This window comes from Balaenoptera borealis (assembly GCF_965194805.1).
Source record: "Balaenoptera borealis genome assembly, chromosome: 16".
Classification (NCBI taxonomy): domain Eukaryota; kingdom Metazoa; phylum Chordata; class Mammalia; order Artiodactyla; family Balaenopteridae; genus Balaenoptera; species Balaenoptera borealis.
Window position 1 is genome coordinate 29,862,443 of NC_138872.1, and position 22,718 is coordinate 29,885,160.

Here is a 22,718-nt window from a genome sequence, read left to right on the forward strand (position 1 = left end):
ATGGTCATCACATTATTTGTTAATGAGAAAACTAATCTTAATGTCCAACTACAGAGAACTGGCTAAGTAAATAGTGGTTTGTCCACTTAATGAGATACTGAAGTCATTCTAATGTTTGCAGAGATTCAGAATCTGTTTTGATGTTAAAAGAAATAGAAAACTGAGTACATAGTAAGCTCACAAAACCCAACAAAGGAGACAAGGCTAACAATGAATATATGGAATTTGGGGACTCGAGTAATTTCTTTCTATAGTCATTCTTTATGAGCATTTATATAATAAAATATTTTTTTAAAAAATGAGCAGAATACAAAACCTATGAAATAGTACACATGTGGCTCTGACCAAGCACAATTTAGATTTAAATCCAGCAGCAAACCTAGTGCCTTTATTATCTCATTTAGCCCTCACAGCCACAGACCAATTCACTAACTGAATTAATGTTATAGAGCAGTGATCCCCAACTTTTTGGCAGCAGGGACCGGTTTCGTGGAAGACAATTTTTCCACGGACTGGGGGGTGGGGGAGGGAATGGTTTCAGGATGATTCAACCACATTACATTTATTGTGTACTTCATTTCTATTATTATTACATTGTGATACATAATGAAATAATTATAAAACTCACCATAATGCAGAATCAGTGGCAGCCCTGAGCTTGTTTTCCTGCAACTAGATGGGCCCATCTGGGGGTGATGGGAGACAGTGACACCCAAAGCGTTCTGCTTATGTCCAGTCTACTCCGTAAGATGCAGCTTACTTGTCACTTGCCACTCACTGGTAGGGTTTTGATATGAGTCTGCAAGCAATTGATTTGTTGTGGTCTCTGTGCAGTCAAACCTCTCTGCTAATGATAATCTGTATTTGCAGCCGCTCCCCAGCGCTGGCATCACCGCCTCAGCTCCACCTCAGATCATCAGGCATCAGATTCTCATAAGGAGCGTGCAACCTAGATCCCTCGTATGCACAGGTCACAGTAGGGTTTGCGCTCCTATGAGAATCTAATGCCACCACTGATCTGGCAGGAGGCGGAGCTCAGGCGGTAATGCAAGCGATGAGGAGTGGCTGTAAATACAGATGAAGCTTCGCTCGCTCACCCGCCGCTCACCTCCTGCTGTGTGGCCCACTTCCTAACAGGCCATGGACCTGTACCAGTACCGGTCCGTGGACTGGGGGTTGGGGACCCCTGTTATACGGTCTTAATGTGAAAACTGGAAAGGAGTAAAGTCTGTAAGCAGGTCAAAGCACATTAGAATTCTCCACCCAACCCCTTTACCTCCAGGGACTTAGGAGTTCTCTTCAAGATACAATGGTCAGAATGCCCCAGTATCTAATTGCAGACTTCTCCTTTTGTTCTCTTAGTTTAGTCAATGGTTCTCAAAAGCAGGTGTGCCAAAGATTATTCTATGTAAGATTGTATACACAAAACCATATAGACCATACATTCTTCAGGAAGATTTTAGTCGACTTTCAAGAACAGTTTTGAGCATCCAGGGTTTTTACTTACTGATCACTAGGCAGTGTGTGACTCTGTTTGTCCTTAGTCGACTATGCTTATTTGTGTGATAGAAGTAAGAGTCCCTGTCTTTCAGCTCAGGCAAAGAGTACAAAACCCTTCTGTGTCACACCTGGCAGGTAAATGGGAGGCGAACCAGCCCTGCTTTGTGGTTCATGCTGCTCAGGGTACGGGTTCTTGCGACACTGTCTGAGCCAACCATTGACTCTTCTGCCAAAAGCCGCTGCCAAATTCACCTCCCTGATGTCCCTACTCCTCAGCCTTCCTCCGTGGGAATAACCTTCCCACAACAAAAAGCCTTAGTAAACTCTTTCCATGAAGAAACTTTTTTTTCTCCTTTTTTTGAGGTGAAATTCACCTAACATAAAATTAACCACTTTACTTTGACCATTATAACTCACCAGTATTTAGTATATTCACAATGTTGTGCACTGTGCATAGAGAGCTGGTAAGCTCTCTCTAGTTTCTAAACCCTTTTCATCACCACATAAAAACACCCCGTAACCATTAAGTAACCACTCTCCATGTCCCCCATTCTATCCACATCCCTTGGTAACCTCTAATCTGCTTTCTGTCTCTATGGTTTTACCTATTCATATAAAAGAATCATATACAGAAGCAACCTAAATGTCCATCAACAGATGAATGGATAAAGAAGATGTGGTATGGGATTTCCCTGGTGGCACAATGGTTAAGAATCCACCAGTCAGTGCAGGGGACATGGGTTCAATTCCCGGCCTGGGAAGATCCCACATGCCGCAGAGCAACTAAGACCCTTGCGCCACAACTACTGAGCCTGTGCTCTAGAGCCCACATGCCACAACTACTGAAGCCCACGCACCCTAGAGCCTGTGTGCTGCAACTACTGAGCCCACTTGCCACAACTACTGAGCCTGCGTGCCACAACTACTGAAGCCCACGTGCTCTAGGGCCTGCGTGCATGCAACTACTGAAGCCCACATGCCTAGAGCCCATGCTCTGCAACAAGAGAGAAGCCACTGCAATGATAAGCCTGTGCGCTACAACAAAGAGTAGCCCCCACTTGCCACAACTAGAGAAAGCCCATGCATAGCAACGAAGACCCAATGCAGCCAAAAAAAAAAAAAAGATGTGGAATGTATATAGTATATACATTATATATAACATACATATAATATATGTTATATATAACATATATATGTATAAATTAATGGCATACTATTCAGCCATAAAAAAGGAGATTTTGCCATCTGCAACAACATGGATGGACTTGGAAGACTAAGTGAAATAAGTCAGACAGACAAAGACAAATACCTGTATGATATCACTTGTATGTGGAATCTAAAAAACACAACCAACTAGTGAATATAACAAAAAGAAGCAGACTCACTCTAACAGAGAACATGGGCTTCCCTGGTGGCGCAGTGGTTGAGAGTCTGCTTGCCAATGCAGGGGACACGGGTTTGAGCCCTGGTCTGGAAAGATCCCACATGCTGCGGAGCAACTAAGCCCGTGCGCCACAATTACTGAGCTTGCGCGTCTGGAGCCTGTGCTCCACAATAGGAGAGGCCGCAATAGCGAGAGGCCCGCGCACCGCGATGAAGAGTGGCCCCCACTTGCCGCAACTAGAGAAAGCCCTCACACAGAAACGAAGACCCAACACAGCCAAAAATAAATAAATAAATAAATAAATAAAAACCCAAAGTAAAAAAAAAAAGAGGGAGGGGATATGGGGATATATGTATGCATATGACTGATTCACTTTGTTGTACAACAGAAACTAACAGTATTATGAAGCAATTATACTCCAATAAAGAGCTATTTAAAAAACATAACTATAAATGCACTATAACCTTTAAAAACTGTGAATCACTATATTGTACACCTGTAACTTATATATTGTATATCAACTATACTTCAGTTAAAAAAAAAACCAAAAAGCAATCATATGTGCCCTTTTGTGTCTGGTTTCTTTTACTTAGCAGAATATTTTCAAGGTTCATCCAAGTAGTAGCTGGTATCAATACTTCATTCCTTTTATGGCTGAATAATATTCCATTGAATTTATAGGCCACAATTTATCTATTCATTCATGCACTGATGGACAGTTGGGTTGTTTCCACCTTTTGCCTGTTATGAACACTGCTATAAACATTCGTGTACAAGTTTCTGTGTAGACATATATTTTCATTTCTCTTGGATATATACTTAGGAGTAGGATTGTTGGATCATATGGTAATTCTGTTTATCTTTTTGAGGAACTGCCAAACCATTTTACATAGTGGCTGCAACATTTTATGTTCTCACCAGCAATGCACAATTCCTCTGCATCCTTGCCAACTTTTTTCCCCATTAAAGCCATCCTAGTGGGTTGAAGTGGTATCTCATTGTGGGTTTGATTTGAATTTAATCACCAATGACGTTGAACAGTTTTTCATGTGTCATCCATTTGTATATCTTCTTTGAAGAACTGTGTATTCAATTCCTTTGCTGACTTTTTAATTAGGCTGTTTACCTTTCTATTGCTGAGTTGTAAAAGTTCTTTATATAGTCTGAATATTAAACCCAAATCAGATATATGATTTGTAAATATTTTCTCCTATTCTGTAAGTTACCTTTTCACACTCTTGATAATGTCCTTTGATGCAATTTCTAATTTTGATGAAGTCCATTTTTTTTGTTTCTTGTGCTTTTGGTGTCAAATCTAAGAACCTATCACCAAACCCAAGCCCATTAAGACTTACTTGTTTTCTTCTGGTAATTTATAGTTTTAGTTCTTACAGATTGTTGATCCATTTTGAGTTAATGAGTGATATATGGAGTGAGCTGGGTGTCCAACTTCATTCTTTTGTATGTAGTTTTGCAGTTGTCTTAGCACCACTTGTCGAACAGACTATCCTTTTCCCAGTGAGAGGTCTTGGCACTTTTGTGGCCACATATACAAGGGCTTATTTCTGGACTCTCAATTCCATTCCATGGGTCTATGTCTATCCTTATGCCATACCAGTTTTGATTACTCAAGCTTTGTAGTAAGTTTTGAAATCAGGAAGTGTGAAACATCAAGATTGTTCTTGCTATTCAGGACCCCTTGAAGCTTCAAAGAATTTGAGGATGAGCTTCTCCACTTCTGCCAAAAAAAAACAAAAGCCATTGGAATTTTGATAGGGATTGCATTTAATCTATAGAGCACTTTGGGAAATACTGCCATTTTAACAAAATTGTCTTCCAATCCATGAACATGGTATGTTTTCCCATTTATTTAGGTTTTCTTTCAGGATGTTTGTAATTTTATTTTTTTCATAAATTTATTTATTTTATTATCTATTTTTGGCTGTGTTGGGTATTCGTTGCTGCGCATGGGCTTTCTCTACTTGCAGTGAGCAGGGGCTACTCTTCATTGCGGTGCACGGACTTCTCATTGAGGTGGCTTCTCTTGTTGCAGAGCACGGGCTCTAGGTGTATGGGCTCTAGGTGCACGGGCTTCAGTAGTTGTGGCTCGCGGGCTCTAGAGCGCAGGCTCAGTAGTTGTGGCGCACGGGCTTAGTTGCTCCACGGCATGTGGGATCTTCCCAGACCAGGGCTCGAACCCATGTCCCCTGCGTTGGCAGGCAGACTCTTAATCACTGTACCACCAGGGAAGTCCCTGTAATTTTCAGTGTACAAATCTTTCACCTCCTTTGTTAAATTGATTCCCAAGTATTTTATTCTTTTGGCTGCTGTTGTAAATGGAATTAAAAATTTTTTTTTCAGATTGTTGCTGGTGTATAGAAATACAGTTCATTTGTGTGCAATCTCATACCCTGCAATTTTGCTGAATTCATTTATCAGCTCTAGGAGCTTTCTTATGGATTCTTTGGGATTTTCTATATATAGGATTTTATCTGTGAAGTTTTACTTCTTCCTTCCCAATTTGGTTTTTTTCTTCCTTAATTGCTCTGCTAGACCTTCCAGTATAATTTTGAATAGCAGTGGTGAAAGTGGACACCCTTGTCTTATTCCTAATCTTAAAGGTAGTTTTCAGCTTTTCACTATTATGTTAGCTGTGTTTTTTTCATAAATCACTGTATCATGTTTATAAATTTCCCTTCTATTCCTAATGAGTGTTAGAACTTTACCAAATGTCTTCTGCATCTACTGACATGATTATATGGCTTTCTTCTTGTCGTATTAGCTTGGCATATTTGTTTTTAGGCTGAACCACCTTAATATCCCTGGAGAAACACCTCCATACTACAACACTAGTCTCTTCTTTTTCATTAAGGTCTCCTTTGCATTTAGAATAGTCCCCCTGCAAGGCAGTAATTTTTAAAGTATCCACTTTATTTCTGTATCCTTTAAGCCTGATGTACTACTAGAGTACTGTTTAGTGACCTATCAACTAAAGATAGACTTTGGGTGAAAGAAGTCATGGATACCCCACAACTCAAAAATTGGATTAGATTACACATATGCATATGACCCCAGGAGAAAGTTATACCAAAACTGTTCCTCTTCCAATAGGATTAATTTCCATTTTTAGTATTTCCTTCATACTTTGTTGTAGAAAAATATGATAATCTAAAGTACTGCTCAACCACTGTGGATGCTGACACCATGAACAGCGTAAGGGAGGCTTGCACTGACACGAAGCATGAGTATGACCAGTGTTTCAACTGCTGGTTTGCCGAGAAGTTCCTCAATGGGGACCCATGTACCGACCTCTTCAAGCACTCAGCAGTGAGTTCAGAAAGCAATAAAGAAGGAAATTCCTATTGAAGGACTGGAGTTCATGGGCCATGGCAAAGAAAAGACTGAAAGTTCTTCTTGACCTTGACAGTCACCTTGAAAATGGACTCCTCATATCAGGAGATTGAGGACTCTGGATCGTGTCAATTAAAGCTGTGAAGATAGCATGGATTTGATAAATTTAGCAGGGAGGAGTTTCCTTTCCTCCTTGGTATTTTCCTCTCACTTGTAGAAAATGATGAACCATCACTCTTTGAGATTTCTGGCATTGGCATCTCAGCAGGAACTCAGGGCACTAAATAATGGGATTATTTGGGATTATGGTTGCAATATTTGGTCTGGGATCAGTTTTAAATATATCTTGTATGTAAATGCTGATAAGCTCGTCAGGATGACCAAGGTTGCCTAACCTCTTGAGCTATGCTTCGAAGGACATTCCGTACACTGTACTGGGGTTACTGTTCATGGAAGCAACTGGTTAGGATCTCTCTTTTCTCTCAGGGAGCTAATGCTCTAGAAAATCAATGCTTGGGAGCACAGTTTTATTTTTATATAGTAACTTAATTGTTAAGATTGCTGATGGACTGGGTGAGCCAAGAGAAAGACAGCTTTCAACAGTTCCCTACCTTAACAAGAGGTGTCAGATCTCATATTAAGATGTGAAAACTTCAAGAACAGTGTGGTGAACACCATTTCAGAGCTCATGGTGTAGTTCAGGAATTAAGATCCTTGTAGTAGCTATGGAGGAAGATCCTAAATGGCAAAGATTTGTTGTTGCCACCTTTCAACTTAAGTCAATGAATTAAGTCAACCTGTATATGATAAAAACACCAAAATGAGGCATCTGGTTAAATGTTGGGGGGGGAGTTTGCTTTATCTGCCTTGTTTACCCACCCTGCCCTGTAATGCCTTTAATCATGAAGATGGAATAAACTGTAACATTTAGTTTCTAAAAGATAAAATAAAGTACTGCTCAAGAAGTTATCTAGATTAGTGCCTTCCAAAGAGGACATACCAATCACAATAGGGTACGAATGTTTATTTCAACAAAATGATCTTTGCCAGTTTGACAGGTGAAATGTCTTCTAGTAGTTCAATTTTGTAATTCTCTTGGATGAGGCTGTGCATCTCTGCAAACGAATATAGTATTTTACAAGGGAAGCAGCTACGGATTAGGGCTAAATTTTTTCAAGGCAACGCTTCTTGACTCGTATTAAGCACCCAGCATATCAAAGGTTTTTCTGAAAATAAACAAACATACCAGGTGCATTTATAATATTCTCTTAAGAGTTTATTATAAACTAGTGTCACAGGCCACAAGGAAGTAAAAGGACTATGTACAGCCTTACGGGAAACAGGCAGGGAGCTGAGGAGGGCCAAGATGAGTCTAGGGCCTTGGTGGGCGCATTCCCGGGGGAGGGGGCCCTGTAAGGGAAACCAGACAATCCGGTGAGACTCCGTGAACAACGGCTTAACAAACAAACAGGTGTGGTAACGTGGCCCTGGGGAATCGGGCCCACGCCTCTGTGGAGCTACTTCCATAACTCTGTGGCCAAGGTCAAAGAAGGCCTGAAGTAAGAGTAAGAAGTTTAGTCAGTGCCTGATCTGCAACTTGAATCCCCACCCTACCCCAGCCTCCCACACCCTGCAGTTATCAAATGATCAGAGGGGGACTTCTCTGGGGCTAACTGGGCTCCTATGCTTATAAAGCTCATAAATGGAAAACCCGAATTAGAGACACAGTGGTCAGCAAGTTTGGCCGTGGGTTAACTTAGAGGCCACTATGGCTCGGTGGAAAGAACACTGGTCTGGACACTGAGCTCTCTCTGGGCCTGTTTCCTCATCTATAAAATGAGAGAGCTGATCTACTTCAGCATTTCTCAAACTGGAATTAAACAGATATACATAATAATGTAGCAAAGCCCAGAGCCCCTCCTTAATTACTAGACACTCCCAAACCGAAGGGCATAAGACCTCTGTTGGTCATGCAACAGAATGCATTATTTCACAGTGACCTGAGAATACTGCCTTGGACACTGAGCCCTGTGTACAGGGCTGCTCTCACTGATCTAAGAGGGAGGCAAGGTCAATTTAAGAAATGCTTGTTCCCTCTTTCCTTTCTGGACAAAACTGTCCTCTACGAGTTCACTTCCCGAGGCTTAAGGCCTAAAAGCCCAAAGGTATGGTCAAAATCCAATCTTCCCTCCATTTCCCATCCCAACATGGCTCTAGAGAAGGAAGTCAACGCCACTGCTGCAGGCACTTACCTCGCATCCCTGGGGGAGGGGGCCGCATGCCTGGTGGGGGCATGCCCATTGGAGTGCCTCGTCCAGGGGGAATCCCCATTGGGGGACCCATGGGAGGCCTCATACCAGGAGGTGGGCCCATCATGCCTACAAGAGAAAAGCCCCAAGAATATAGCTCAAGTGTCTGTCTTGAAAAGGTAGCAGGAAACATACAAAACTATCCACCAAGTTTTGAGACGGATGGACCATTCCACCCTCCCAGCCCCTCCTAGCAAACTAGGACTTGAGCCAAAGAAGTGAGGCTCTTGCTCAGATAGTTCCACAGTCAGTCAACCAAGCTGGATCTCAGAGTAATCCTGCTTAATTATACAAACTCGTCATCAGTTTCAGTCAAGGTTATGTCTCATCATAAATCCAGCTAAGGCATCTTCTATCAATTAGCAAGGTTCTCCTCATGGGCTTCTCACCTGGAGGGGGTGCCCCTCGGCCCATAGGTGGGGGAGGACCCGCACGGCCGGGTGGGTACTGGGTTGGGGCCCCTGCAATACTGGCTGTGGCAGCAGCTGCAGCTGCTGCAACAGTGCCTCTTCCTTGTGGAGTCATCACCTAAGAGGACACAGGAAAGAAGTTAGGTAGAACAGTACAGTGCAGTGCGGTGTCCCACTCTCCTCCCCAACTTGGTAAAGAAACAGCAGACGCCAAATCCCCTAAGCTACAACTCACAGCATCAGACTTCCTATCTAAAACTATCTGCCAGGGACTTCCCTGGTGGTGCAGTGGTTAAGAATCCACCTGCCAATGCAGGGGACATGGGTTCAATCCCTGGTCTGGGAAGATCCCCCATGCCGCAGAGCAACTAAGCCCATGCACGACAACTACTGAGCCTGCACTCTAGAGCCCGCGCACCACAACTACTGAAGCCCGTGACCTAGAGCCCATGCTCCGCAACAAGAGAAGCCACCGCAGTGAGAAGCCCGCGCACCACAACGAAGAGTAGTTCCCGCTCGCCACAACTAGAGAAAGCCCGCACGCAGCAATGAAGACCCAACACAGCCAAAAATAAATAAATAAATTTTTAAAAATAATAATAAATATATAAGTAAATAAAAAATAAAACTATCTGCCAGAGAAGATCAAGCTTGAATGCTCAATTCCCATTTTCTAGGCCTAAATTAAGTATGCCCAATCCAAATTAGATAAGGCACTTGCATTTTCAAATAAGACTGATAATAGGTTGCAAGAGCTGTAGTACAGCTGACCTTGAACATGGGTTTAAACTGCCAGGGTCCACTTATACGCAGATTTTTCTCAATACATACTACAGTACTACACACAATCTTGGTCGAATCCTTGGATACAGAGTGCCAACTGTAAAGTTATATGCAGATTTTCAACTAAACCGTTGGCATTCCTAACCCCTGCATTGTTCAAGGGTCAAGATTTCAAATGCTGTCATGGAAACACTTTGTTCCAATTCAGTTGGCCAAAATACTTTTTATACATCTCTTTATTTTTTTTTTCCATTTTTTGGCCATACCTCGCAGCATGTGGGATCTTAGTTCCACGACCTGGGATCGAACCCATGCCCCCTTGCAGTGGTAGCGCAGAGTCCTAACCACTGGACCACCAGGTAAATCCCCTGCATCTTTACTTTAATAGCATCAACATTATTTATAATAGCAAGTTTTCCTTTTTGCTTGGGACTCTGGGACCATATGTGAAGCACAGTGAAATACTGATAGCCTGACAATCATAGGTTGACTGATCATTCTGGACTCTTCCCAAACTGTGGACCCTCACTCTATCGTTTATTTTGACCACCAGACGTTGGTACCCCCTTCCCCAACTCCTCACCTGTTGGGATGGCCCACCAACCCCACGGACCGGCCCAGCAAGTCCTGCAGGAGCCTGGGGCATGGGAACACCAGCTGGGATTCCTCTGCCAGCAGCTCTGCCAATCCCTGGGCCCCCAGCAGCTCCAGCAAGTGGCACTCGTGCAATGCCAGTCTGAAAAATAAAGATACATGTTAAAATGCTTGTGGCCTAGAGAATCAGAAGTACACTTTGAAATATCATTGACAAGAGAACCCCTCAGATTTATAGCGCATTGAAACAGCTTCTTATAAACACTACCCACCTATGTGTTAACACCATTCCTCCTCCATCCAAGATCATATGCCTAACAGGCTAGAAGAACTTAAGAGTAAGTCAAGAGAAAAATGCACAACTCAACCTGTATGCACTCCTATGAAAATTAAACCAACAAATGGCCAGGGCTCCATTCAGAAGGGTGTATATGGCAGACAAGAGCACTTGACCTGGCATCAAAGAGACATGAGGTCCAGTACCAGCTCTGATTCTCACCTGGTGGGTGATAGTGGGCAAGTAATCCCACCATTCTAGGACTTTTTCCTTATCTGCAAAAGATGGGGTTATGACAAAACTGGTTGTGATCATGAAGGTTTACAATGGGCAACATTAGAGTAGCTATGAGTAGGTACATATGCTGTCCCTTGCAGACATTTACAATCAGGAAAAGCTTCAATGTAAGACTCTAAAAAGAAGGAAATGACTAGGATAAACTACTCTGTACTCACTTGAGAGTATCTTTAAGTCATTAACATGACTTTTTAAAAGTGTACAGCAACTGGAAAAATGTTTACAATGTTAAGCGAAAAAGCAGAATGATATATTACATACCTATTACATGTTAAGTAAAAAAAAAAATACATGTGGACAAGAATTAAAACAAGAGGATTATTCCTTTAACAAACAATATCTTAAAATGAAAAAGGGAAAAAAAATTTGGTTAGATTCTCTAAAGCCTCTTCGATTTCTAAAGGTAGGCTGATGTTAATGAACCAAGATTGCCTGGAATCAAATGCCAGTATCACCACTTTCTAGCCGTGACACCTTGTGCAAGTTACTAAACCTCAGTCTGTATTATCTATAAAGTGGGAATAATTTATCTCAAAAGACTGTTATAAGGATTAAATCAAATACTGAAGGTCCCACAGAGCTTGGCATATAGCAGATGTTTAATAAATATTAACTATTATTCTATAACTGTACAAAAAATACATATGTATTCTACTGTTTGGAGTTATGACTTTTTATGGTCCACTAAACTGTCATCACATTAAGAATTGACCCGGATGGCCTTAGATGCCTCTTCTGTTGACTCACTATGTCCATCAACTAAAGAAGGGAGGGCTTTCAAGTTAGAAACCCTCAAATTCTAGTTCCCTACTTCTTACTTGCAAGGTAACCTCTTTAAGATTCTGGTTTATTATCTGTAAAAGGGGGACAGAAACCAGAGGATGCCTGTGAGTACTGCAGTGAAAGAGAGAACCCCACACAGAGCCTGGCTCAGGTGGGGCCTCCCTTGCACAAGGTTCCTGGCCTTGCACTGGCTCTCTGCTGACTTACATCTTTGGGAGGTGGTCCCTCTACTGTCATTGAGACCAGGTTCTCCCCTCGAAGTAGCACCAGACCAAGGACTCGCTTCTCTTCTCTCTCCGCTTGTTTTGAGTTCTTTGGTCTAAAGACAGGTTTAGGAGAAGGAACAAAAAACCAAGCATGAGAAAAAGGGTAAAGTTCATGTTCACCTACCTAAGGACCCTCCAAGATTTGTTTTACACTATATCTACTGACAAATGGTACATAAACTTTCCCTAAGACAGCTCCTCTGGACAGTCTTCACAGGCTGAACTTGTAACCCCTTAGGTGGTTGTCTCCTGTGCCAATAGGATGCACACACCAAGAGACAGGGTAAGAGTCAAGAAAGCCCAGCCCTGGCTCACTCACGTAGCCACTGTGAAAGCCTTTCCTCAGTCAACTCTTCTTTGCTATTACCCTTTTCCTCCCTCTAGCTTAAGGCCTCACCAGTGCCAGGAGGCAGCCAAAACAATTCCTCAGTCAACTGAATCCCACTCATTCCACTTACATGCAGTATCCTTCTAGTACCAATTCAACCCCACAGGCCTGTAACTCCACCCCTCACCTCACATTAGAAATAGAAGCCATAGGGGGCTTCCCTGGTGGCACAGTGGTTGAGAATCTGCCTGCTAATGCAGGGGACACGGGTTCGAGCCCTGGTCTGGGAAGATCCCACAGGCCGTGGAGCAATTGGGCCCGTGAGCCACAATTACTGAGCCTGCGCGTCTGGAGCCTGTGCTCCGGAACAAGAGAGGCCGCGATAGTGAGAGGCCCGTGCACCGCGATGAAGAGTGGCCCACGCTTGCCACAACTAGATAAAGCCCTCGCACAGAAACGAAGACCCAACACAGCCATAAACAAATAAATAAATAAATAAATTTAAAAGAACCAGAGCGTGAATTTCAGAACCCTTTAAAAAAAAAAAAAATAGAAAAGAAATAGAAGCCATAAAGGAAAAGGTTAAGAGTTAACTACATAGAAATTACACCTCCGCCCTCAAAGAACAAAAAACAGAAATCTCCAAACAGCAACAACCAGAAAAGTATGAACAAAATATAAATGAATGTAAACCAGGAAAAATAACTGCAACAAGATGGGGAAAGGAAAGGAAAGCCACAGCCAATATCCTACGAATAAACACAAAATACCCTGATTTTTTTAAATAACTTAAAGGTTTCATTTTAGTGATATTTTATATTAAATTAACAGTAATTTTCTGTGGGTGTCATTTTTTCCTCTTTTTTTTTTTTTGACTTATCTATATTTTCTTATTTAATAAAAGCATGTATTGCCCTTTCACAATTAAAAAAAAAAACCCTTTCTGGGTATTTTAACTTTTTTCTTACATACTTTTATGTACTTTTAATAAATATTTTCTAATAGGCACTTTTTTATTATCAGAGTAAAGTTAGTTTCATTTAAAAATACAGAAGAGAACAGTTTGGAATAGTTCTACACTGATCTGTTGGCCACTGTCTAATGTGTACCTGGCACTCAGCCATCTCTACCACATTTTCTCTGCTGTATTTCTTGACCTCATGCCACAAAGAAAACAACAGTCCCAAAGAGAATCAAAGGGAATTCACAGCCACTGGCAACATACTATGGACGCTGCACATGGCAAGAGAGCTGGATGATCATGGAAGTCATGTAACTTCTCTGGGCCTCAAGATGCCTTGAATGTAAAATAGGATGAAATGCAAGACCACATCTTTTAATAGCCTAGAAGCTTAAGATCTGTGAGTCCTAAGACAAGGGAATTACCTAATAACTTATGGAATTGTATTCTCCAATTGTTTCTATAAATGTCAACAAGAAATCACTGGCCCCAAACCCACAAGGGGAGCTGAGCACTTACCCTGAAGAGGGTCAGAGGCTTCTTAAAGCAGTTTCAGACCAGGCTGCACTGGGAGAGCCCTTTAGGCTACAGCTTTACAAATAGGCAATGAGGCCAGAAAATCAAGCTCTCCCCCCTTACACACCTGTGGGGAGAACATGAGAGCCCTTTACCCCAGTACCCAGGGGCACGCAATCAGAGAAACAAAAAGCCTAGCAGCCCTCCTTACAATTTGTACTCTGCTAGAAGTAGAGAGCAAGACTAAGGAAACAGATGTCTTAGTGTCCAACATCCCCATTTTAATCTGCCCTGTAAAACAGGAAAGTAAATCAAGAGGAACTAGTTAGCTACATCACCGCCTGTCACTTGGCCCACCCACCCAATCCACTCCCCATCCACCCAATCCCTCCCCCCACAGCCCACTCCTCACTTGATCTTCCTGAACTCATCACAGTCACAGAGGATCAAATTCATATGCTTGTCAAAAGCTTTAAAGGTGCCAATGAAGATACGGCCATCTTGCAGGATGCACCTCATCCTGTAGTCGATGTGCTGCAGCATCTTGCTGCTCTTGCCCACGGTCTGCAAGGAGAAATCAGCAAGAATAGGACTCAGCTCTTTTAGACCCACATAGCCCTGGTCCTTCCTTAAAACTTCTGCTGCAGCCTTCTTTTCCATGTCTGTCTTTCTCAGTATTCTCAGCTCTGCCTTCCAGCCACAGCCCTTTCCTGGGAATTCTCTCACATCACCCTGTTTTCAACCCTGACCTGTTATTCTTCCTTCCCTTAAAATCATCTTTCTCCTATTACAATTGCCTTTGTCTATGTTGTGTATGTTTCAGGGGTGAGAGGGTAAGGTGGCTCCAAACTAATGAAACCCAAGTATATCAGAGATTAGCCATCTGCCATTGTGTACATTATAGGTGCTGTCAAACACCAACATCCCATTAAAAAGACTGAGTAAAAGAGCTGGAATGGGACTAGCACTAAGAATCCAATCAATGAAGAGCTTGTTATCAGAAAGGAGCTGATCAGCTTGGAAGCGAGAATGGAATCCTCCAAATCAATAATTTGTTAGTGTGTCTCCAAGACTACCTTTAGGACAGAAAAACTTTCTGGTGCTCAGAGTGCTAATGAGTTTGAACACATAAGGAGAATATATAACCTGATATACTCCTTAATTAACCCAACAACCGATTCTGCTTTATAGCCTGGCTTCCAATGTAGTTTTGCTAAAATAGAGAGACTATATAGACCTCACAATGAGAATGTCAAGTGCCCTTGGCAGTTACACTTCTCTCTAGAAATAAATGACCTGGCATTTGCTTTGTTACATCAGCCTCCTATCAGTCTGACTGGTATAGGCCAATCCTAACTCATGCAAGGGCCTTCTAAGTACCAGGCACTGTGCTTACTATTCACTCTGTGAGCTTGGACGAGCACAGGTGCTCTGAACCTACAAATGCATGGATTGGAATCTCGACTCCTGCCACCCTGGAGACCCAAGTTATGTGGTTCAGTCTCTTTCAGATGACCATTTTAACCCAATTGTAATCACAGTTTCTAACCACACGGTCTGAACCTTTATGGTAACATTTATTGGTCCATCTGTCTTGTACAGCTAATTCTTACTGGGTGCTCACTGGCAGGCACTGCCATAAACACTATTCTCTCACTTAATCTTTAACATCAGATTTTACAGATGAGGCCACTGAGGCTGTAAGAGGTTAAGTTGTGTTGGAAGTTAGTCAGCCTGAATCCAGTGCCTACTCTTCTAACCAATTCTCCAAACAATACCCTACTAGGTTTCCCTGCTTCCAATTCACCCAATATATAACAGCTACCGAACAGAGTTATCTTTCTAAACACCGCTAAGTTCATGTCATTTTGCTGGTTAAAATCCTTCAGTGGCATCCCTCATCACCAACAAAATTAAGTAGCATGTAAAGCCATGAATAACCAGACTCCTGCCAATTCCTCCCACCTCATTCTTCCTTTTCCCCTCCAGGGACTTTCAATAGTGCTACCCCTCCATGCTTTGCTCTCGCAATCCTTCGGATCTATACTATTCCCTCCCATTTTCGCTGGGAAAACGCCTGACAATCTTTCAGGACTCTGCTCCAGAAAGCCTTCTTACCCCGTCCCCCGCCGTTACTTTTACTTAATGCTGAATTACCATTCCGAATAATACAATCCGTGTCCCAAAATAGAGAGTGAACTCGGTGAAGTAAACATTTCATTGTGCAGCCCCAGGGCCTGAAAAGTCAGACATACTCAAACATACATATATGCTGAACAAACGAGATGAACTTTTCCTCCACACATTCATCCTCCGTTCACTCCTCCCCATCTACTAGAACCAAGACTCTAGTTTCGGACACAAGCCCTTCCACCTCTTTCCGCAACTCCTTCTCGGACCCTCACCCGCCTTCACAACTCTTGAGTCTCTCACCGGGTCTTCCCCAGTACCCCTGCGGCGCTAGTACCTGCTCCGACACCCCAGACACACACACTCATGCTGCAAAGTTTACTCAGCGCCTACGGGATCCCAAGCACTGTGGTCACAGCGGCGTGGAGGACCGCAACGCAGTTCTAACCTCTCCTGCACCGAGCGACCCTGGCCTGGGACCCTCATTTCCAGCCTTCCCCTCCCCCACCCCGCCGAGCGACCAAGGTCCGGGTCTTCCCTGCCCCGACTGAGGGGCCGCGGCGGCCGCGGCCTTCACCGCCCGGAGCGGCCAACCCACGGCCTCCTTCCCGGTTAGTCGCGCTCCCCACTCCACAACAGACTCGGGAGCTCCCGCGCCGCCGGCCTGTGCCTCCTCACCATGGTGGCGGTTCTGATGGCTCCGATTCCCGCCGGATTCGCCTCCACAGAGGCCTAGAAGCCCGCCACTAGCTCGCTTCCCGCCGCCGCTACCGGAAACGCGACCACGGGCAAAATGGGGTAAGGTAGAAGGCTGCTTCCGGTCCCGGAGCCAGTCCCTTGAGTTCCGGCGGAGGTGCTGAGCCGTGAGCTTAGAGCGGGGCGGGGCTTCGGGCGGGGTTGGGGGCGGGGCTAGCGTCAAATTGAATCGCAGAGGCTTAGGATCTTCTCTGTTGGACACCTTCCTAGTTTCTGTCGGTGCTAGAGCTGCTCCTCTTCACCCTCATCACCCAACCCCCCGCGCCCCAGCCCATTAACTCTCGGTCCTCATCTCCCACCACTCTACCCCAGCTCTGTCCTCTACAGCCAGTGTCCCTGCTTTTCCGTGAACTTAGTCGACCTGCTTCAGCTCCTTTGCATTTGCTGTTGCCTCTGCCTGGAATGCTAGTCGTCCAGGTATGTGCACGGCTCACGCCCTCACCTTCACGACTTAAGCTCAAATAATATTTTCCCACTGAGGACTTTCCTTGCCGTCCTGTTTAAAACTGCAACCTTCCCACCCATCCCTGTTTTATTTCTCTCCTTAACATTGATTGCTAACATACTATATATGTTATTTTATTATCCCTCCCCATTAGAATGTAAGTTCAAAGGGTATAGATTTTTCTTTGTGTATTGTTCATTGCTGTAGTGCCTAGAAGAACACTGCTTAGCACAAAACAAGGGCTTAATAAATATCTGAATGAATGAATTTATCAATCCCATCCAGTCCCATGACTTTTGAATGCTACCTATAGGATCGGGTTTTTCAAATTTATTCCTCTAACCCTGGGCTCTTCATTTAACTCTTGGCCTTTAGTATCCATAGACATGGGTGTCTAATAGGTATACTAAATTTAATATGTTGAAAACTGAATTCTTGCTTCTATTCACTCTTCTTCCTAAAACCACTTCTTACCAGTGTTCCCCATCTCAGAAGTTTCTTGGTTTACAAAACAAAACAACAAACTTGGCAGCATCCTTGACTCCTCTCTTTGAGGAATTCCTCATCCCTGATTCAAAATGTCTTGAATCAGATTGTAGTCACCTGCTCCACTTCTACTATGCTAGTCCTAGGCACCATCATCTCCATCTTGGATCATTGAACAAGGCCGTAACTGGTCTCTTTGCTTCCTCTCTTGCTCTCACAGCAGCCAGAGGGATCCTTCTATAATGTACTGAGATTATATCAGATGATGTCATCACCCTGCTCTCCACCTCCCAATAACTTCCCAGCACACGTTGGAATAAAATCCAGCCCTGTATCTCTCTCTCTGCATCTAACCTCATCTCCCTCAACATTCCCCTCATTCATCATCTTCAGCCACACTAGTCTCCTTCCTGTTCCTCAAACCCAGCAAGGATATCTTCCATCCCAGGGCTTTTTAATCCTCACACCAGACCTAAGATGCACGTTCTGTCACCCTGTTTCTGTCAACCCGTAGATGAAGAGATGGAGGCTCAGAGAGATGAATTATCTTGTCCAAGGTGGCAGAGTCGACAGTCAGAATAGGAATATGGTGCCATTTGTCTCCTCAGCAGCTCCAAAGTTACCCTGCCTCCTAACATTATCACTTACGCACACACTTAAAAATTACTTATTTAGCACCTACTAAGGCCATGCACTGTTACTGGGATACAAAGTCCCTTCCCTGAAGGAATTTATGTTCTAGTAAGAAAGGCAGACAATAAACCCAACAAATAAGTATACAAGGTAACATTAGAGTGACATGAAAAAATAAATAAAGTAGGGTAGGGGAACTGAGAGTGATGGGTTGCAAGTTTGGCTAGATGGTCAGAGAAAGCCTCTCTGAGGAGTGGCATGTGAGCAGAGACCTCAATCAAGTGAAGGACATTCCAAACATTTCATATAAAGGGAATCATGTAATATGTGATCTTTTGTTAACTGCCTTCTTTCACTTAGCATAATGTTCTCAAGGCTCATCCACGCTGTGGCATGTATCAGTAGTTCACTTCTTTTTATGGCTGAATAATATTCCATTGTATGGATAGACCACTTTTGTTTATCCATTCATTAGCTGACAGACATTTGGGTTGTTTCCACCTTTGGCTATTATGAATAATGCTGCTATAAACATGCATGTACGCTTTCATGTGATTATATGCTTTCATTTCTCTTGCATGTATACCTAGGAATGGGTCATATGGGTCATATTGCTTGGTCGCGTGGTAACTTTAATCATTTGAGGAACTACCAGACTGTTTTCCAAAGGGGCTGCACCATTTTACATTCCCACCAGCAGTGTATGTGAGTTCTGATTTCTCCACGTCTTCACCAATGTTTGTTACTATGTGACTTTCAGATTCAAGCTATCCTAGTGTGTGTGAAGTGGTATCTATCACAAAGTTTTGATTTGCATTATTACCCTGATGACTAATGATGTCCAGCATCTTTTCATGGACTTATTGGCCATCTGTGTATCATCCTTGCATTGTCTTTTATTATTGAGTTGTGAGAGTTCTTTATGTATTCTAGATATAAGTCCCTTATCAGATATATGATTTATAAACATTTTCTCTCATTCTGTGAGTTGTCTTTTCACTTTACAGTGTCATGCACAATAGTTTTTAATTTTGATGAAGTCCAATTTATCTTTTTTCTTTTGTTGCTCAGGCTTTTGGTGCCATATCTAACAATCTTTTACCAAATCCAAGATCATGAAGATTTAACCCTATGTTTTCTTATAATAGTTCTACAGTTTTCGTTCTTACATTTAGATCTTTGATACATTTTCAGTTATTTTTTGTACATGACATAAGGCAAGAGTCAAACTTTATTCTTTGGCAAGAAGATATACAGTTGTCCCAGCACCATTTGTTGAAAAGACTATTCTTTCCCCCACTGAATGGTCTTGGCACTTGAGGAAATCAGTGGACCATAGACACGTGATTTTATTTCTTATCTCTCAATTCTATTCCTTTGATCTATATGTCTATCCTTATGTCAGTACCATTGCTTTGTAGTAAGTTTTGAAATCAGAAAAATGTGAGTCCTCCTAATTTGTTTTTCTTTTTCAAGATTGTTTTGGCATTCTGCATCCCTTGAAAATTCCATATTAATTTTAGAATCAGCTTGTCAATTTCCACAGATCAGGAAAAGAAGGCCATGAATTCCAGAGCTGGGGGTTATACAAGCTATTCATTCGGCCTTTATTTGGTAAAGTATTCCCAAGATTCAGTCTAGATCAGGGATTTGCAAACATTTTCTGTTAGGAGTCAGATAGTATCTTAGGGTTTGTGGGCCATATGGTCTCTAATGCAATTACTCAACCCAACCATTGTAGCATGAAAGCAGCTATAGACAATATGTAACAATGTGTGGCTGTGCTACGATAAAACTTTAATTATGAACACAAATATGTGTCACAAAATATTATTCTTCTTTTGATTCTTTCCAATTATTTAAAATGTAAGAAGCATTCTTAGCTTGCAGGCCTTACAAAAATAGGTGGCAGGCCAGATTTGGCCTTCAGGCTGCATTTTGCCATCCCCTGGTTTAGACCATTAAGTTTGTGTCTGGGTTCAGGGCCATTGCCCCAGCTAGTATTAATAATAATTTTGACGTGCATTATTTCTTTGGTTTATCTCTGGGTTCACTGAATAACTGCAGTCAAAAGTTCGTGTCTTTGCCCTCATATAAAAACTGTACACATTCACATCTGTATCAACGTGGGTCCAGTGAGGAGACAGAAACCACACAGTAACTTAAATGGGAAATTTAGCAGGAAGAATTGCTTTGCAATGATAGGAAAGTAACTGTAAATATTAAAAGAAAACCCTCAGCTAAGGGAGAGAACCTAAAGAAGGATAAAACTAGAAGGAGGTTTCCCTCCCCAAGGTTTGGGTTCAGCCCTCACTAGAGAATGTGTGGTTTCGGCCCACTGGATGGTGGAGAAGTTGGCGGGAAGGGCCAGAACTTTGCACAGGCCAGAGCTGGTCTGCAGTTGCCAGGCAAGCAGGAATATCCCTCTGGAGCAGAGGCAAGCCAAGGCTGGTTGGCAGGTACACAAAGGGAGCCCAACATGCACAGACAGTCAGGGTGTTGATGTTGACACAAAGCCTGGACCACACAGTATCTGTGTCTGAAGGGCCGCAGCAAACAAACCTCTGGGGCACAAGTCAGCCAAGACTGATGGGTGGGTGAGCAGAAGAGGTCAAGGTACTGCTACAGGTGCTGCTAGAAATGGAAGCTGAAAAGCTGCAAAAACCTAGTGCACTTAGGTGCACAGCTTGGGCTGGGGCGCTACGGGTGGCTGCTGGGGCCCTGGTGCACATGCATGTGGAGCTAAGGAGAGGGTCTGGGGAGCAACGACCAGGCTGGGGAGGCTCTGAGCCTCTGCACAGGATGAAGGTCCAAGGTGGCCCCAGGGTGTGTCCCCATGGTGCTGAAGAGAGGGTACAGGAGCAGCAACCTGGGCTGGGGCACAGGCCTGTGCTGTTGGGGCTCCTGAGCCACCACCACCTGGGTGGAGAGCTGGAGAAAACACAGGGTGGCCAATCGGTGGAGAAAGCTGTGTCCCTGCAGGCATTTAGCATGAGAGAAAACTGCACAGGCCGAGAAGCAGGGGAAAAGGGTACTCTCCAGGAGCCTGGTGGAAGAGCCACCTACACCAGGAGAGAGGACCCCTTCCTCCGGCAATGTTGCTCCAGAACAGCCCACTACTGATGTACCTCATGCCAGCTGACAAAGGAAAAATATATAAAGGGCCCAGATCCATTTTCACAGATCAGGCAACAAAAGGTGAATTTGGAGCTAAGACAATATACTGATTAAGTGACACCACTCCACATACACCCAAACATATTCTACCATACAGGTCAGCAGAATGCAGGCCTTGGAGGGAAAAGATGATAGCCTCTAAAGAAGGAACTACTCTCATGATAAACATAGATAAGACGTTGGCTTTCTGCTTGGATTCTTGGAGTGATGAGCACTTTTTATCTTTTGCAAATGTTTCTACTGTTGGAAAGCTGTGTTTGCGGGGGTGCTTTTAAATTCTACATCCAGGTGATCACCAAGTGCTTTGAAGACCAACCCTACGAAGCCTATCTTCTCTTTCAGTCCACAAAACTATCACCATAGTCGTCCTGTAAATTTTGCCTGGACAAGTGCAACACTTCTGACCTCCCAGATTTACCCTGGTCTCAGTGCTATTCATCATACCTTTCTCTTAAGTTTTCTCTCAGATTCCCCACATCATCTCTTCCAGGTCTTCAACACCCACATAATTCCTGTACCAATATATTAAGCAGAAAATCTGATCTCAAATGCTTTCACAATTTTATTAGTCAGGCACACCTCCAGTATTGCAAAATTTACTTACTCTAAGATTTTTACAAGTTGAACCCCTCTATCAAAAGACAAGGAAGCCTCTTTTAGTGGCAGTGTTTATTAGACCTAGGGGAAGGTCAGGGTCCTGCTGCTTTTACCCAAGGTTATTATAACACACAAAAGAGAGGCAGCTCAGACAAAAACTATTATAAGTAGCATTAAACTTCATAAAATTAAGCTCTCTTCCCCCCAGACAAAAAATAGCTTTCTAGTTCCCAGAAGAAGTAGGAAGTAGGGAAAAGGGGAACTGATGACTAGTAGCAGCAAGGATTCTGCAAAACCAGCTCTGCCTTAGAGCCTAGTAAGCAAGGTAAGCTGGGCCCCACACTGTGGTCTACATTAGAAGCAGACAAGCCTGTCCCTGTGTGTAATCTGGCTTTGTGAGATTTTCCAATCCTCAGCTGTTGCCTCAACACTAAGACAGAGAAGGAATGCTTTTATCCTTTTTAGAGCACTGATGGCTGGAACTCTAGAAATCTGGTCTCATTTTTTTAGGATTCTAGAATGTCATATTTCAACCTGTCCTAAACTTCTCTTTAAAGGGCAGTTGAGTATTTGGCTATTCTCCAAAATGATTATGAGGTTAAAATTAATGAATAGGGTACAGAGCTAGATAAAAATAATCTTTATATAAGAATATGGATTTTTATCCCTTATATATGTCATGCATAATTAGGAGGAAATAAAGGATAACATGGTATTTCCATTAGGAAAAAGATT

At 43.0% G+C, this 22,718-nt stretch overlaps 1 protein-coding gene and 1 pseudogene across 5 annotated transcripts; one reads left to right on the plus strand and one right to left on the minus strand.

Annotated features, from left to right (window-relative positions):
* Positions 1 to 4,628: 4,628 nt before the first annotated feature.
* Positions 4,629 to 7,144, plus strand: LOC309613933 (TP53-regulated inhibitor of apoptosis 1 pseudogene; annotated as a pseudogene). The gene has a single exon. The product of its transcript is annotated as a TP53-regulated inhibitor of apoptosis 1 pseudogene (transcript).
* A 100-nt stretch (positions 7,145 to 7,244) lies between these two features.
* Positions 7,245 to 16,726, minus strand: SNRPB (small nuclear ribonucleoprotein polypeptides B and B1). 4 transcript variants are annotated; one of them, XM_082361484.1, is made up of 7 exons: positions 16,568 to 16,726; positions 14,172 to 14,323; positions 11,896 to 12,007; positions 10,321 to 10,473; positions 8,934 to 9,072; positions 8,488 to 8,613; positions 7,245 to 7,461 (listed from the first exon to the last, which is right to left on the minus strand). In XM_082361484.1, the coding sequence occupies exons 1-7, from the start codon at positions 16,568 to 16,570 to the stop codon at positions 7,409 to 7,411; spliced, it is 738 nt and encodes a 245-aa protein (XP_082217610.1). In that variant the 5' UTR covers positions 16,571 to 16,726; the 3' UTR covers positions 7,245 to 7,408. The 4 variants fall into 4 exon arrangements, with proteins under 4 accessions (XP_082217610.1, XP_082217613.1, XP_082217611.1 ...); XM_082361485.1 differs by lacking the exon at positions 7,245 to 7,461 and adding an exon at positions 7,490 to 7,645; XM_082361486.1 differs by lacking the exon at positions 7,245 to 7,461 and adding an exon at positions 7,490 to 7,789.
* Positions 16,727 to 22,718: the final 5,992 nt, after the last annotated feature.